This window comes from Halictus rubicundus, chromosome 9 (assembly GCF_050948215.1).
Source record: "Halictus rubicundus isolate RS-2024b chromosome 9, iyHalRubi1_principal, whole genome shotgun sequence".
Lineage (NCBI taxonomy): Eukaryota > Metazoa > Arthropoda > Insecta > Hymenoptera > Halictidae > Halictus > Halictus rubicundus.
The window spans coordinates 10,817,044-10,832,090 of record NC_135157.1 but is presented as its reverse complement, the minus strand read 5'-3'; the positions used below and the strand labels follow the sequence as shown (position 1 = coordinate 10,832,090).

The window sequence follows — 15,047 nt, the reverse complement described above, 5'->3', positions numbered from 1 at the left end:
GATACTCTCTCGTTCCCTTTCACTTTCTACGGTCGATCTCGCAGCTTTCACTCAAATTCGCTCTTCCATTTATAATTCGACAACTATTCCTATCTGTACTTCCTCGCGCATCCATCTAGACGACTCCACTATCCAGCATAATCTCCTAACATTAATCACAGTACTTCCCCCTCCCGCTCTCTGCAAATCCTTGGTCAATCGGGGAGAATCCTCGTTAAAGTGATTTACGCCCGGAAAAAGATCGCGCAGAGAACTGTGTCGATACAGGTAAGTGTCTTAAAATCTTACGCGAAACCTTGAGGAGACAAACACGCTAAACGGAACGCATCGTTATCCAATAAGCCGAAGACTATCGGAAGAATCGATGAGTATAAATGTACAGAATAGCGAATCGCGGAACATATATCGTGCGAGCCGGTCACTAAAATTAGAAATGGCTAAGGCGGAGAAAGAGAGAGAGAGAGAGAGAGAGAGAGAGAGAGAGAGAGAGAGAGAGAGAGAGAGAGGGAAGGCTTCGTCGAAGGAATCGACGTCAATCACGTTTTCTCGTTTCCCTTCGGCCTCGCCGGTTTTCGGACGATTTATCGGCAGACGCGCGGGGCCGAACGTCATCGGGATCCGACGAGACCAGATTATAAATACCGACAGGAAAAAACGAGACGCGAGTCTCGGGGCCGAACGAAACAGAAGCAAAAGGATACACCTTGATGGCGCCGGATGCCGTGCCGATCATCATCAGCCGCAATACCGGGTCCCAGGCCAGGGCTGTCGGATTGTTTGGGAACCCATGCTGCAGCGTCTGCGAACAAAAAGGAAAACGTTTTGTCAGTCGATGCGCCCACCCATTAGACGCTACAGATTAACCTTTCGCTCGAGTTACTTTGCGATTATCAACGCGCACGAAGGAGCAACGAAAGACGAGGAAAATTCAGACAATCGAAATTTCACAAATTCTTACACCTAACAAACAACTTTTGTAAAACTCGACCGAACGATTTGAGTTTTTGTTTCTTGAGATGTAAGAAGAATTAGTTCACTAGGTAATCTGTACATAATTTTGTTTTTAAACTGCTGCTAGTCGGAATTGCGATGAGGAAAGTAATGGTCACGATTTTGAGCTTTCTTATCAGTGCCTAGAATTTAAAATATCGCAAAATATTCGTACATTTAAGTAAATTATACGCAAAGTTTCAATTGATTAAGATTGCTACGGGCCGCAAATGAAAAATTGTTACAGCTAGGCTAAGGGACCCAATTACCGTGGGGGTACCAATACCAATACCCAATTACCGTACATTAATTACACTTATTTTTTCATTAAAATCAGTTAATATGCTATATATCTATTTTTTAAAACATATTTATTACGCTTTAAAAATAAGTGTAATTAATATAGGAACAGTAATCGGGTCCCCCAGCGCACGTCCTACAAGTATGAAGAATCAGTGTCTACTCTCGAAGAATCGACTGGATGATTCATCTTTATCAAGACGGTGAAATGGCAATCTAATGCTGTTCAAATGTTGATTCGAATCGTTCACTTTCATTTTGAGAACTAGTGAATTGAACTCGATCATCGAAGAAGTATAAATACTCCGGGTTTTCATCTTTCGCGTTCATTGTGGATGATTCATCCGCGATGCACGGTTTAAAAATATTTCATCTGGATCGTGAATTTCTAGCTCCAAGTTCGAAATGTGTTATGAACAGAAGGGTTAACACGCTATCTACCGACGACGGTTGATTATTTTGAAATGTCCGCGACGATTCGATCGTGTTTGATATACTTATCGCCCGCGGTACATTCTAATCTTTCGGATTACGGGACGGTAAAAATGTTTATCAAGTTGGATATCAAAGTTATTTATAGTGATGCTCGTTGTTTCAACTACTCTCTGATCGAAGACGTAACAACTTTATGGATGTATTTTTTTTTTTTTTTTTTTTTTTTTTGGTTTCATCGTCCGTCGTTTTTAGCGGCGGGTAATTAAATAAATGTTAAGCAAAGAACGACCAAGTTTGTACCGCTGAAACGTGTAAGCGTCTATCATGTTACTCGAGGGTGAAATTTTATCCCTCGCTGTCCAGACTACATACGGTCCTCTCGCAACAGAGATTCGAGACGGGCGAATCTTACAAAAATGTTGCTGAACGTTAGAGAATTAGCTGTCCAAGGTAATTAACACTAGAACTACCGAGCAATAAATGCGACCGACGTATATTGCTTTGTAACAGTGACAAGACTGTGCCCATTCAGACTTCATACAACTTTTATCGTAATATGTGCTTCAATGAAGAGGTTGATTAAAAAAATTTCCGATGAAAACGTTTTTACAATTTCAGTAATTGTAAAAGAAAAAATTAGGAACCAGTCATTTCGACCGGTAGTTCTAGCGTTAATTTCAAGATCGCGACATTCTAACAATTTATTCGCGTGGGAACCTGTGGCAATAGTGGGTCTAAATAATTTTGATGAGCACACCAAGCGCGTAAACTGCATATCGGTAAAAAGAGTTCCCAGCTTTCATGAATTATTCACGAATTACAGAATTATAGTCAATCAATTACATAATTTCCGCTTCTGCCTTTCTTTTTAATCACAGTTATGCACGTTCGCAATGAGTCATACCTGGACTGCGGATTTTTATGCAAAACTGCTTGGATTCGTTACAAAAGTACAGGAAAGTAGAATTTCTGAGTATCGATGCATTACCAAAACAGGATTTTAGAATTTAGAATTAACAAAAGAAGAATTGTGTGCATCAGTTGCAAGAAACAAAGGGGTTAATTATTTTGAGTTTTAGAAAAGCAACTGGTAGAAGACGAAATAGATTTTGAGGGGAGTTTCTCGCAAGCAGTGCGGCGAACCTTAGCACGAAGGTCCGCAGTCTAGCGATAACAGAGTTCGTCGAATCGATTGTGCCGAGTTTTATCAGAAATAGGAAAAGCTGACTATCAAATTCACGGCAACGTAACCGCCGTCCTTTCGTTCGAAGCAAACCGGCGTCGCAGTATGCTCGATTCATGAATCGGACCCGTCATCGTGCTCGTCCCTTCGCAATAATTGCGCTGTCCGCGGTAATCAACATACTATTTATACGAGAAAGTCGCTAAAAATAGCCCGTGCTATCTGTATCCGTTGTTGGAGTACGGTCGCGCGCATGAAAAACTTTCATTCACGACGCGTATCAATTTACCGGGGAGACCCGGACGAGCGTGAGAAAAAGGTGTCTCTTAGAAAGAACTATGATCTTTGTCCAAGATACGCCAACGAGTCGCGTCGGGTTTCCCGGTGATAACGTCCCGTTCAGACACAGTCTTCGCGTTCCCGAGATCTTCGTTTTCTACTTGCAACGCGTGTCTCGCCCATCGATTGCTCGCAATCTTCTGATTTTTGCGAGATAAATCTGTTATTTAACCGATGCGCTCCGCAATCTTTCGGAAAGATACAACACCTGTTACAGCGCCGCTTTCATTAAATTGCAACGTTCATTACTTTCACATTTTTTAATGGGTACGATTCGAGTTTTTTTTTTTTAAACGACTTTCTTACAATATCTTTTTATTTTTGGATCGAACACTCTCGAATTTTTCTCAGGAACACGGTCGACGTCTCTTAAAATGTGTCTTATAATATCTTACTTTGATCGGATCGCATAATCGTTTTATGAACGCATAAATATCCGCTTATACGAAATTATCAACTGCAAAGTTCCGATCAGTGTATCTGGGAAAGGGATCACGAAACAAAGCTTTCTTTAAACAAATAAAAAATATGAACGAGTTTATACTTCAGCTTTGCCATTCTTACAAGAGTGTGAACATATTTTCAAAAATTACGTGGATGGATTTTGTAAGGATTTTATAGCAGTTCGTAGTTTGAGTATACGGACTTGTATAGTAATTCGAAGGTGTCAGTGGAAAGATCCGAGGAATATCGAAAGAATTTCCGGAGTTTCGAGTTGAAACGGTACGCGTGCGCAGGCGCGTGTCGAACGTCCCGGGGGTTGAAGAAGAAAAGAAACAGAACGCACAGGTCGCGCGTTCTTGTACTTTTAAATGGACTACGAGGCGCGCTTAATTGAGGCAAATAGCGAGAGAGGCAGGCTAACGATCGCGGCGCTTCCCTTCCGCGACTCGTTACGAATGCAATTAACAGTAATTACGGGCATCATCCGTTTCCGACTTTTCCCGGACGGGCAACGTTCGGCTCGTAGGTGCCGCCGATTTTTGGCCGAATCGTGTGCGCAACAACGCATTAGTCACCGATGAGTCAGATGTAACGTTGGTTCCCGTTAATCGAGCGGTTTTGTCGACCGATGAACGCGTGCGGACAGAGAGCTGGAAAAATATCTTTAACCCCTTTACTCATCCAACTTCCCACGGTGCTTTGCGCCGGGAACTTCTTTTCTGTTATTCATAAATCCTTTTCGCTCGAGGTGTTTCACTGAAAACATCAAACAAAAGTTCCTTCACTGGTAAGTTCGTTTTCGATATGGCACAGTCATTGAGAACGCAATCAGCGAACGAGGATTTCCGAAAATATTAGAAATCGGGATTTAAATTGTACGGGAAAATACTAGGAGTGTACAGGGTGTGCTAATATATGGGAATGTGAATAGTTCAATTATTTGTTTGCAATTTTACGAATCGGACACGTGGTCCTCCTGCCGCCAACATGGCGACGTTCCTCCGCAAAGCGTTCGCGGGCTACAGATTTTTCAAATTGCACGGGAAGAACGTTCAGGCCGCAGCTTCCCGAGGAATGATTTTCGTCGAACGTGGTCCGCATAGTTCGCAGAGAAACAGGGAAACACCTTTCTACCTGCGTCCAGAGGATCCTTAGGTGGGTACGACCGCGCGCTGCAACCCCCCAGATTTAGGGCTGCGCCATGGTAATATCGATTCGGCGTGTTTCCACTACGTGATTAGAAAAATGGTTGCTCGTTCTGGGTACGCCCGGGGCGGGGGGGATGAAAGGAAAGAGGGCGAGACCTTGGCCCAGGTAATTTCCATGAGAAAAGGTGTCACTGCTTCCGAGTTTCGGGAAGGTGCGATCGAAAGAATTAAAGCAAGAAGCCCGACCCGGCCCGACTGGTGCGCAACAATCGATTACGGTGCTGAATTCCAATTTCTTGTTTTTTTCTAATCACCCTAACTCGAGGACTTAATTTAATTGTTAAAGCGATCTATTTTAACATGTAACAATAGTCGCGATGTTGTACCTAGCCCAGAACAATAATACAATAATAACAGCAACGATATTCTCAGCTCAAGATTAAGTATGACGCTATGGTCTAATTAGATTCGAAGAAACGTAAGAAATTACTCGGATCGATATCCCGCTGCGGTAGTGTTGGCGTAAATATTTTACGCTGGCGCTATAGTCCTCTGTCCAGAATCTTTGGACTATTTTTTGTCCGTTGTTCGGCCAGATTCGTCGAATAAATAGACCGACGTTGTATAATTTATGACAATCGATTTCATGCAAGATACATACGTAGGCAGAAAAAAGATGAGGTCGCAATTTAGCCGACACTATGCCAGCCTAGAGTCGCCAGATCGAGACTCGTTTTCCCCCACTCTAATTTCCCCTTCTACCATGGTATTCCACCATGCTTCCGCTGCGGTCCGGTCACGTGACGCGTTCCCCTTAATTTGTGCTCCCTCCCCTGGCGACACTATGCCAGCCTAGAGTCTAGAATCTTTAAAAACTCAACGTTTCATGCTTTTAAAGACTGAAAATGAGGTAGATTTACTATAATTTGCGAACGATTTCCGTACACTACAGGCGCATTTAACAATCTAGTTACAAATGACTGTTTCTTGTCTAAGGTGTAATGGAAACGCAAGGCAGACGAGACATCATTCGCAAATTGTTTTTACTTTCGACAATAGATTACGGTAGAACTTTCGGAATAACTGACGCGTGTCGGTTACGTAGTCATGGCCGGGAGAAGCTAACGGTACACTCTCGCTCGTATATTGCGCCTGGGATAAAAAGGGTTGGGCACCTTATCGTATTTTTGTTTGCACGAAGCACCGATACTATCTTGCCCGTATCACGGTTTCCCTTTACTGGGAGTACGTGGATTCGTGGATGGCCTCAACAACGGCCGAGACAATGAAGTTCTCGAAATCGTCCGGAAAAAGGGAACAGTGTCAATCCAATTACGTATAAACGGAATATCGTTAAAACAGGATCAGATAAACGTTATCATAGAATGGAAGACCAAGGTTTCCTAATCGTTCGTGAGACATCAAGTACCATATTTTATCGACTCGAAGAGACGCCCTTGATACTGCTATGTGAAACGGAAAAATAACTGAAGTTAATTTTATTTTCATCGTGGGTGGATGAAATAAATTGCGAATACAATTATGTGGGACTTTTCGTTTCAGTGTTCGTCAAGATTTTCGCGCGGCGCTATGATTACTGTCATCTTGCAGTCGTCAATTCTCCACACCTCGTTCCGGTCCGACAACGAAATAACAACAATCGGTGACGCAACGGAACGACGATTTGTTTTCTCGTGGGACCGACCGCGGCATGAACACCGCGCGGTTCCAGAAAAAAGAAAAACCGGAGAGGTTAATTGAGACAACGAGCACCCTCCGCACTAAGGGCTTTCTATTCTTTTTCCGTGGCGTGCGTCTTAACACGAAGAGCGCGCTACTTCCGCTTCTAATTGCCCAACGAAACAAATTAACCTACATTTCTTATTCCATTTCATGTCCGAATGACGGTGTGGCAACATGTAAACGAAAGATAAAGGATTTACATTACAAATGTGGAGAGCGATCATCTAATTGACATAATAATGGTGTATATACACGCTATTAAACGAGTGACAAGATAATAGGAGACTTCGTATCACTATACAATTAATACTAGCACCGATGTATGTTGCTTCGCGATAACGACCAGTAATATTCGCTTCAATGAAGAAGCTCGTTTGAAAATTTCTGACCAAAACATTTTTACAAATCGGTCATTGTGGAAGAAAAAATTAGGAAACAGTCTTTTTGCTCGGTTCCCAAAATATATTTTCTCCTCTTACAATTAAATTGGAAGATCCCTGTTTTGCATGAAGATCCGCAAGTAGTGTTCCTGATTTCTCAACATTTTTCATTTCTCGAGAAATGAGAAATAAGACTATATTTCTCGATAATTCTCGAGATATACATATATTGGGAAACTTTTACCAAACTTTTGTTTTGAAATGACTTCTTAAGAAGTATAATGCGTCTAATGTAGAATCAGACAATCTACTTCTTTTTTTTTTCTTGTAACAAAATCTGTAGCCGTAGAAAAATTTCTTTCATTTTGTGTGGATGTTGGCTTTACCGTACACAGAACATCCAAAAGTTGCTGAAGATCGGGTGTTCTTTTTTCAGTGGACTCACAAATTTGGAATTCCTGTGTTAGAGTCCGGAATTTATTTTCTTCTGCCGCTAAACTCCTGACACTAAATTCTTGAAGGCTATCTGCAATTTTTAATTCTAACTGTCTTTCCAGTGATAGTTCCTCATTCTGAGAATCTGAAAGTTTTTCACTATTTTCATAAGGATCATCGTCATATTTTCCCAAAAAGTCTGCTTAGAATTTGTTTTGCCATTTTATACATTTCTGCCTTAGATGTTAAATAAAAAAATGTATATATATCCGAATATTTTTGCAGAGATTCTGGATTACGCAGATATTTTATAAGGGATACAACAATCTTGTCTCTTCTTTCAGATATTTCTTCTTTAATAACAACAAGAAACTCCATTACTCAATTCAGTATTCAGTTTTTCTAAAGTTTTTAATAAGAATTTAAGAGAATTTAAATGTTATAAAATAAATGAGATTCATAAGAATTTTCCTAGATTTCAATTTCTCGAGAAATTCTCGAGAAGGAACACTATCCTCAAGTGTATCGACGGTGACGTAACGGGGATGGGTTTTCGACTTCAGAAAATTAGGGAGAGGAGGGATGCTGAGGAATCCGATTCTCGACGGTTTGAGGAGCGGGAGATCGATCCGATTGATCAACATCTATCGCGAACCGATCGATCGTGGCCGGCGCGACCTGATTTGCACGGCCGGCCGTTTTTCGCAATCCGCGTGTCGTCAAACATCGAATCCACGAGACGGGGAATTACACCGCGATAGGGTTTCGCGGGACGGTACCGCTCGACGGCTGGCGACCATGACAGCCGGTCGGAGACAGAACCACCAAAGAAACGCGGCGTACACACCGCACAACCTAACCCAGACCACAATAATCCTGGACTGTGCACCGTGCGTCTCGGGGCTAGTTGTCTTCTAGACTTTCGGTATCGATTACGTTCGGGTATCGACCTGTTGATTCTCCGCGACGCGCTCGCTCCTACGGCATGCTGTATCGTGTTCTCCGCGAAGACGGTTTCCCCCGGTCCTCGGATATGAAGTTACTCTTTTCACCGAAGTACGCGGAGAAAGTGGTTTTTATGACTCACGCGTATCAACCGGTGCAGTCGCGCCGCACCGGTCGTCCGAATCTAATCGATCGCTACGCAACGCGTGCACACGACGTGTCTTCGGTCGTCGACTTTATCTACCGGAAGCCTATTAACCTCTTGCACTACCTCTGACTTTACAGTTACAGTCATTAGGACTTCTTCGCTGTTCACAGTTCCCTAAGATAGTTTATATATTTACGGTCTCCAATGTATCAGGATAGAAATTACATTTTTTGGTCGTCAACGCGTTCTTCATTTACGAGATCTCTATTTTGTAGGCCGCTTTACCGTCGGCGAATCGTGGGTTACTATCTGTACTATAGCTCTCGTAGAAAACAAATACATAACAATTATATCTAAGAAATTCATGGATCTATTGAAAGATCCTCGGGCCAAAGGATTTTATTACCAAAATTCTCTTTGCCTACGATCAGTAAATCGACGCGCAAACGCGGTCGTCGATTCCGCTCGATCCGGCGCGTTCAATTTTTTCGTTCGATCAATGACGCGAGGCGGCCCGTCGTCGTCCGATAATACAAATTTTATTTTGACCGTCTGCGAGGGTCAGCGATCAATAGTAATCGCCGAACAGATACCTACAGCTCGAAAAGTGATTTCGCGGTATATTTATGGATCTCCTTGAAACTCGATGCGTTCGCGGGATTTTTCAAGATGCCCGCGATTCGTCCGCGCGAACGATCGAGAATCGCGAACGATCGAAAAATCCGGCGCGTGCCAACATCGCGGTATCGCGGGAAGCAACAGATCGCTATCTGGGCTGGTAACAGGGCAAACTTTCGATCGAGCTCGTCGACCTTTAAATAACAATGTTCAAATGAAGCTGTAAGAAAAAAGGGAAACGATCGATCTGTTTTAAGAGCCGGCACCGGCCGATAAAAACTAACCCCTCTGACGGGGCGTTTATCTGGCCGTAATTAGCTGGATAAAATTTATTTTCACATCGACAAAAAGTAACTGTGTCAATCTATGGTAGACTGTGGATCTTTAAGCAGAATAAAAATTAATTATACGGCACTAAAACGAAATAAAAATGTCTTTCTCTCTGTAATCATTTTAACGAGTCAATGATAATATATCAACGCTCTTAGATTCCTTAAATATCTTGCAAAATTATCAAAATGCGCTTGAATCTTAAATGTATGACAAACATAGGACCTTGTTAACATTATCAATGCGGCTACAGGAACTGCAATACAAAACCGACTTGTGTTCTAACAATTAACCCTTTGCACTCGAAGCTACTTTAACTCCAAAACGAAACATTTCTTTCCTTCTATTAATTTTTTTTTTTTCATGTTATACAGATTAATCATTTTAACGAGTCAATGGTAATATATCAACGCTCTTAGATTCCTTAAATATCTTGCAAAATTATCAAAATGCGCTTGAATCTTAAATGTATGACAAACATAGGACCTTGTTAACATTATCAATGCGGCTACAGGAACTGCAATACAAAACCGACTTGTGTTCTAACAATTAACCCTTTGCACTCGAAGCTACTTTAACTCCAAAACGAAACATTTCTTTCCTTCTATATATTCTTTTTTCATGTTATACATACGAAAATGGTGTAACTTACTCGTACAATACTGAGATGTTCAGTAATTTATTAAATACAAACAAAAAAATGTCAAACAAAAAGGAAAGGAATTTTTTAATGTAAAAAATATTTTCAATAATGATACTGCAATTTTTAGTGGTGCCTCGCAAGTCACCATTCGAGTGCAAAGGGTGAAAACCCCAGGTAAGCTCGGAACCGTGAAGAAATAATTTTGTCCAGCCACAGCGCCAAGCGTAATCGAACCACTGCGCGCCGTTTCGATTGACACGTTGAGCGTACGAACTATGCGTACTATAGGAATGAACTAAAAAAGAAAAACACACACACGTCGCGGTGCATTGGAAGCATAGCAGGATGGAAATCGAAGAAAAGGGAACAACAAGGTTTTTCGGAATTTCCTATGTACCTATTTGTTTAATCGAGAACCAGCATCGCGCCGATTCTCACTCTCACTTTCCTCCGGTTACGGTTAAAACGGTGCAGACCACTCTGTCTCCTCTGTACCGTTACCTTCACACTCGAAATGAGAGTATCGATGTTATCGACGAACGCGGTACGGAGGCACGATAACATTGTTTCCTCGCGGAATACGAATCTAATCGGTCTCTGTAATCGGGACGTTAACGAAAAAAAGAAAAACGAAAAGCAAATATGCCGCTGCGATATACACGCATACACACACACACACGCGCGCGCGCACACGCGTTCGCGCGCGCGCGTAAAAGTGGATGAACGGAAGAAAGTGTCCTGCGTGTTCCGGCGAGCCGGGTGTGGGCGAACCTTTTTCCGATCGAGTAGGATCCTACATAAAGCGGGGAGTACGGACTTACCTTTTGAAATGCGAAAAGATTCTGTCGCTCGGCCGTGGGTTGTTGGCCCTTCCCCCTGATGAACTTCAGCATCTCTGTCACACGGGTGGTTGTTCTTTTGCTTCTGGCGCGACGACACACGCACGTCCGTTAAAGACGGTTAATCCTCACTCCCGGTGTGTAAGGCGCACACGCGACGCGTATCATCCAGTGTGGTCGCGAAGGGCTCGCTAAGACCGCGGCACCTCCCCGTAATTAAAACATTCTTGAATGGAACGGTGAAACTCTTGCGGATCGCGCGCGCGCACGCGAGTTCACTCGCTCTCCCCGTGCCGCAACAATAACGTGTATACCCGTCGGTGCGTTCGACCGCTACACACGTCCGTCTGATACGCCTGCAACACGTCAGTCCCCTGTCTTTCACGCCGTGTCCTCCTCTTTCCTTCTCTCTTTCTCCTCCTTTCGCGCGCACGCTCCGTCCCTCTCGCTCAAACGGTCTATCTCGCCTCGCCGTGTGTCCAACCTGCCTTCTCCTCGGCCGATGTGTCAGCCGCTTCGCGTTTTTCGGCGACGTTACGCGAATTTCGTCACGGTTCCGCTCGAGAACGGTCTCGGAAGGCGTGCACCAGGATACCGTGGCCTGCTGTCCGACTCACGATACGTACGGACACGTAAAAACCATCGAAATACACGGACAGAGGCGTGAAGTCCCTCCACGTCTGTCGCTCGCGTCTCTCGTGTCTTTTGCCGTCGCGTCGGCTCTCTCCGCCAATCACGGGCTTCGGTCGCGCTCGTACTCGCTCGGTATTTCTCGGCGGCGCTCGTCCAACCTCGCCACGAAAGCCTGCTCGGGCGCGCCCGCACGAACAATGACCTCGATCAGGCCTGCCAAACCTTACGATCGAATACCCACTTTCACTTGATTCGATCGCCGCGATAGGGAGGCGCTGTGCCGGGCTCGTTCTACAGGGTGTCAAAAAATTATATGTCACGGCCACCATAGCGTGATTCTACAGCTACGATTTGGTGGAAATTGACATAAAAAACTCCCCGCAAAATTGACCTTGACGTTGAAAATCAAGGCGAAAAGAACAAACATTTTATTTTGAATCGTGTTCTACTGGTCGTAAGGATCAACTTTGTGAAAGAAACCATGGGTCGCATCTCAACAGTTCCCTTAAAAAATGATATTGCATTTCTTATAATTTTTGCAGCTTCTTTATTTGTAAATTTTTTACATCCAGCGCCAATGTATAAGTACATAGCGTACTATCATACAGCGGGTACCATCGGTAAGCTATCTCGTTGGGTATGAAATTATCATAATCATGATACTCCTATTTCCCTAACTACAGAATGAAAGAAAGAAGCTGCAAAAATTATAAGAAATGCAACATCATTTCTTAAGAGAACGGTTGAGATGCGACCCATGGTTTCTTTCACAAAGTTGATCGTTATGACCAGTAGAACACGATTAAAAAAAAATTGTTGTTTTTTGACCTTGATTTTCAAGGTCAAGGTCAATTTTGCGGGGAGTTTTTTTATGTCAATTTCCACCAAATAGTAGCTGTAGAATCACGCTATGGTGGCCGTGACATGTAATTTTTTGACACCCTGTACGTAGAGGGGATAACCCACCTGCCAATGCCAATACGTTTGGCCGCGCTTCTAACTCCGTAAACGGTATCTTGCGAAACAATTTCACAACTTTTTTTTTATCAATTCCAGGAAACATCGGAATTGAATTTGTTAGAGAAGTCTTTTTTACAGTCCGTGGTAAGAGGGTATACGTATAAATTTGAACGCAAATGGAACCGCATTTATTTAGGAATTTATTTACGGTTTCCACGCGGGGCAAGAATTAGGTACATTTTATAATTCATGAATATTCCGATATCGATTCGTAGAATTAATTAAATTATAATAATTGAAACGAATTATTAACATTTCGTATCGGTACAGAGATGTTTACCTAAACGAAAAGTTTTATGGTTACTGAAATTTTTATTCCGATCATGCTTCAGGAAGTCACGTGTTGAAACGATTTCCTGCGTCGCATAGCTTCCTGCATTGTACCGCGCCTTCGTTTTAATGAAAATTTATAGCTGCATTTACATGTGCTATAACAATATTTTAATTCAAGGGCAGTGAATGCTTTTAAATAAGTCGTGTCTTTTCTTTTTTATATCAGATCTCAAAATGTATACAGATATGTATACGTTTCTATTCGAAGTATGTATAAGTAGATATAAATACATTGATTCGCATGTAATCAAAATAATTGTTTTACTCTATGTAAAAATCTTACGAAAGTGGAACACTTTTAACAATTGTCAATATAAAATCTTGTGTATTAACTAGTAATGTGTAAGTAGGACGCCACGAAAATCCTTAGGATTTTATTGATATTTTCTATGGTATTCATGTCAATGTTATCACGATTGTCACCTGGTTTATGCCAAAATGTTGGAAATGGATACGGTATCACGTGCAAAATAGGAGTGTCTGGAATAGAAATTTTTCGTTATGTACGAACCTTGGAAATAATTTATAAACGTGTAAAAATCATTGCCAACCTCGTTGTAAGAACGGAATGTGGTCGTCCTCGATAAAGGCCTCCATGGAATAAGGTTGAAAATAGGATTGTGCAGGTTGCCCATAACTGTACGACGAAAACTTTCTAGCAGCAGCTAACTTATTTTCAATAGACACTAACAAGGAATACCATTTCTCTGTGCTGGTGAAGTAATTATAAAATGTTGGATCGGCAGCACCTATCAGGTCCAACAGGACTAACATATCCTGGAGAAACAAAAAAACAATCCTAAATTGTATACGACAAATTATATCTAAAAGCACTTACCAGTTTGGCCAATTCTGAAACATTTTCACCATTTTCATAAGCAGTGTAATTTTGATGCCATGCCTTAGCTAAATGCCTTGCGCCATAAATGGAATCTTTCGGACCCCATTCTTTAAATGCTTCTTCACCATCAAAGAATATAAACATTAAACTCACGTCGTTCTGAAAATAATACAGTTTCGTTGTAAAGAACTGCATGAGATTTTTAAGGATGTATCACTTACATTTTTTACAGTTTCCAGATGACCTTTCATAACCTTGGCCAAGTTGATCAGCTGAGCGCATGGCACAGCGCTGTCTGTAGCACCAATAAAATTTCTTTCTCTAGTGTATTTTGAGTCATAATGGCAAGCCAATGCCAAGTATCTTTTCGCATTAGGGTTTAACTTGGCAATTATATTTTCAAATTGCAACGTCCCAAAGTTTGGAGTCAACTCGTCAAAGATATCAGACTCAACATTCCATCCAAGATCTTGCATCGATGTTTTGATATACTACAAGGAAAAAGATACATTTTCCTTATCAGCATATGCGGTGTGCTATCATGTTTGTAAACCACTATTCTAAATTAAGAACATGACAGCTAAATAAGTACTTTTCCATTAGAATTCTGAATTCTATTAGAAAGTCAATGTATTTAATAATATCAAATCCGTAAATATAAATATATATTATTCAGTATACTCACATTTTTCACTCTTGTGTGTTCCGGAGTGCCGACGATTCTCACCACACATATGTTATCTAATACCTCGTTCGTATGTGTAACATTTGTCAAATCCGCCAAACTATTTACCTGACTGCTGGATAACGTAATTGGTTTGTGATAGTACTGGAATTATTTCATGACTGTAACCGATGTATGCGAACGATTGTCAATGATGCACATGTGTTACAGAAGATGAATATTCGAAGGAAGAGTGAAGGTAGAGTGAAACGATTTCTCGGACGTATGGTGTTCGTCACGTACCTTTTCATCTCGGAATAATTTTCGCGTTACAGCATTCGAATCGATTATGTTCGGGCCGATGAAGAGCAGGAGAAGTTGTATGAAGAATTCGTACATTGTGACTAGTGTTCCGCATCAAGCAAGTACGTGCGAACTTGGACGAATTTTGCCGAGTACTGTTATGCTACTGCTTCCTCTGGAATTCTGCAAGTAGCGCACAGATCAGACGCCCCCCACTCCTGAAGTTGTCTGTAATTCGTTCTCCCGCCTGGTTTTCCCCAAAACTCGAATTTACCCGAATGTACCCGAAGCTAGCAACCTTCATTTCTTCGATCCAGAAAAAAAGTATTGTTA

The 15,047-nt window shown here is 42.0% G+C and overlaps 2 protein-coding genes across 4 annotated transcripts in view; both read right to left on the bottom strand.

The window, feature by feature from the left end:
• L(2)gl (LLGL domain-containing protein l(2)gl) overlaps positions 1–11,800 on the bottom strand; it is a 31,279-nt gene extending 19,479 nt beyond the window's left edge. For 2 of the 3 annotated variants that reach the window (XM_076793030.1, XM_076793032.1), the window contains exons 1-2: positions 10,903–11,800; positions 702–799 (exon numbers count right to left, since the gene is read on the bottom strand). In XM_076793030.1, coding sequence (XP_076649145.1) covers positions 702–799; positions 10,903–10,974 — 170 coding nt within the window. In that variant the 5' untranslated portion in view covers positions 10,975–11,800. The remainder of the gene's footprint in view (positions 1–701; positions 800–10,902) is intronic. The other variant, XM_076793031.1, reaches the window with a different exon arrangement.
• A 1,342-nt stretch (positions 11,801–13,142) lies between these two features.
• Positions 13,143–14,915, bottom strand: LOC143357390 (glutaminyl-peptide cyclotransferase). Its single transcript, XM_076793850.1, has 6 exons — positions 14,715–14,915; positions 14,433–14,576; positions 13,969–14,238; positions 13,745–13,906; positions 13,458–13,683; positions 13,143–13,386 (listed from the first exon to the last, which is right to left on the bottom strand). Exons 1-6 carry the CDS (start codon positions 14,808–14,810, stop codon positions 13,235–13,237), a joined length of 1,050 nt encoding a protein of 349 aa, XP_076649965.1. The 5' UTR covers positions 14,811–14,915; the 3' UTR covers positions 13,143–13,234.
• Positions 14,916–15,047: the final 132 nt, after the last annotated feature.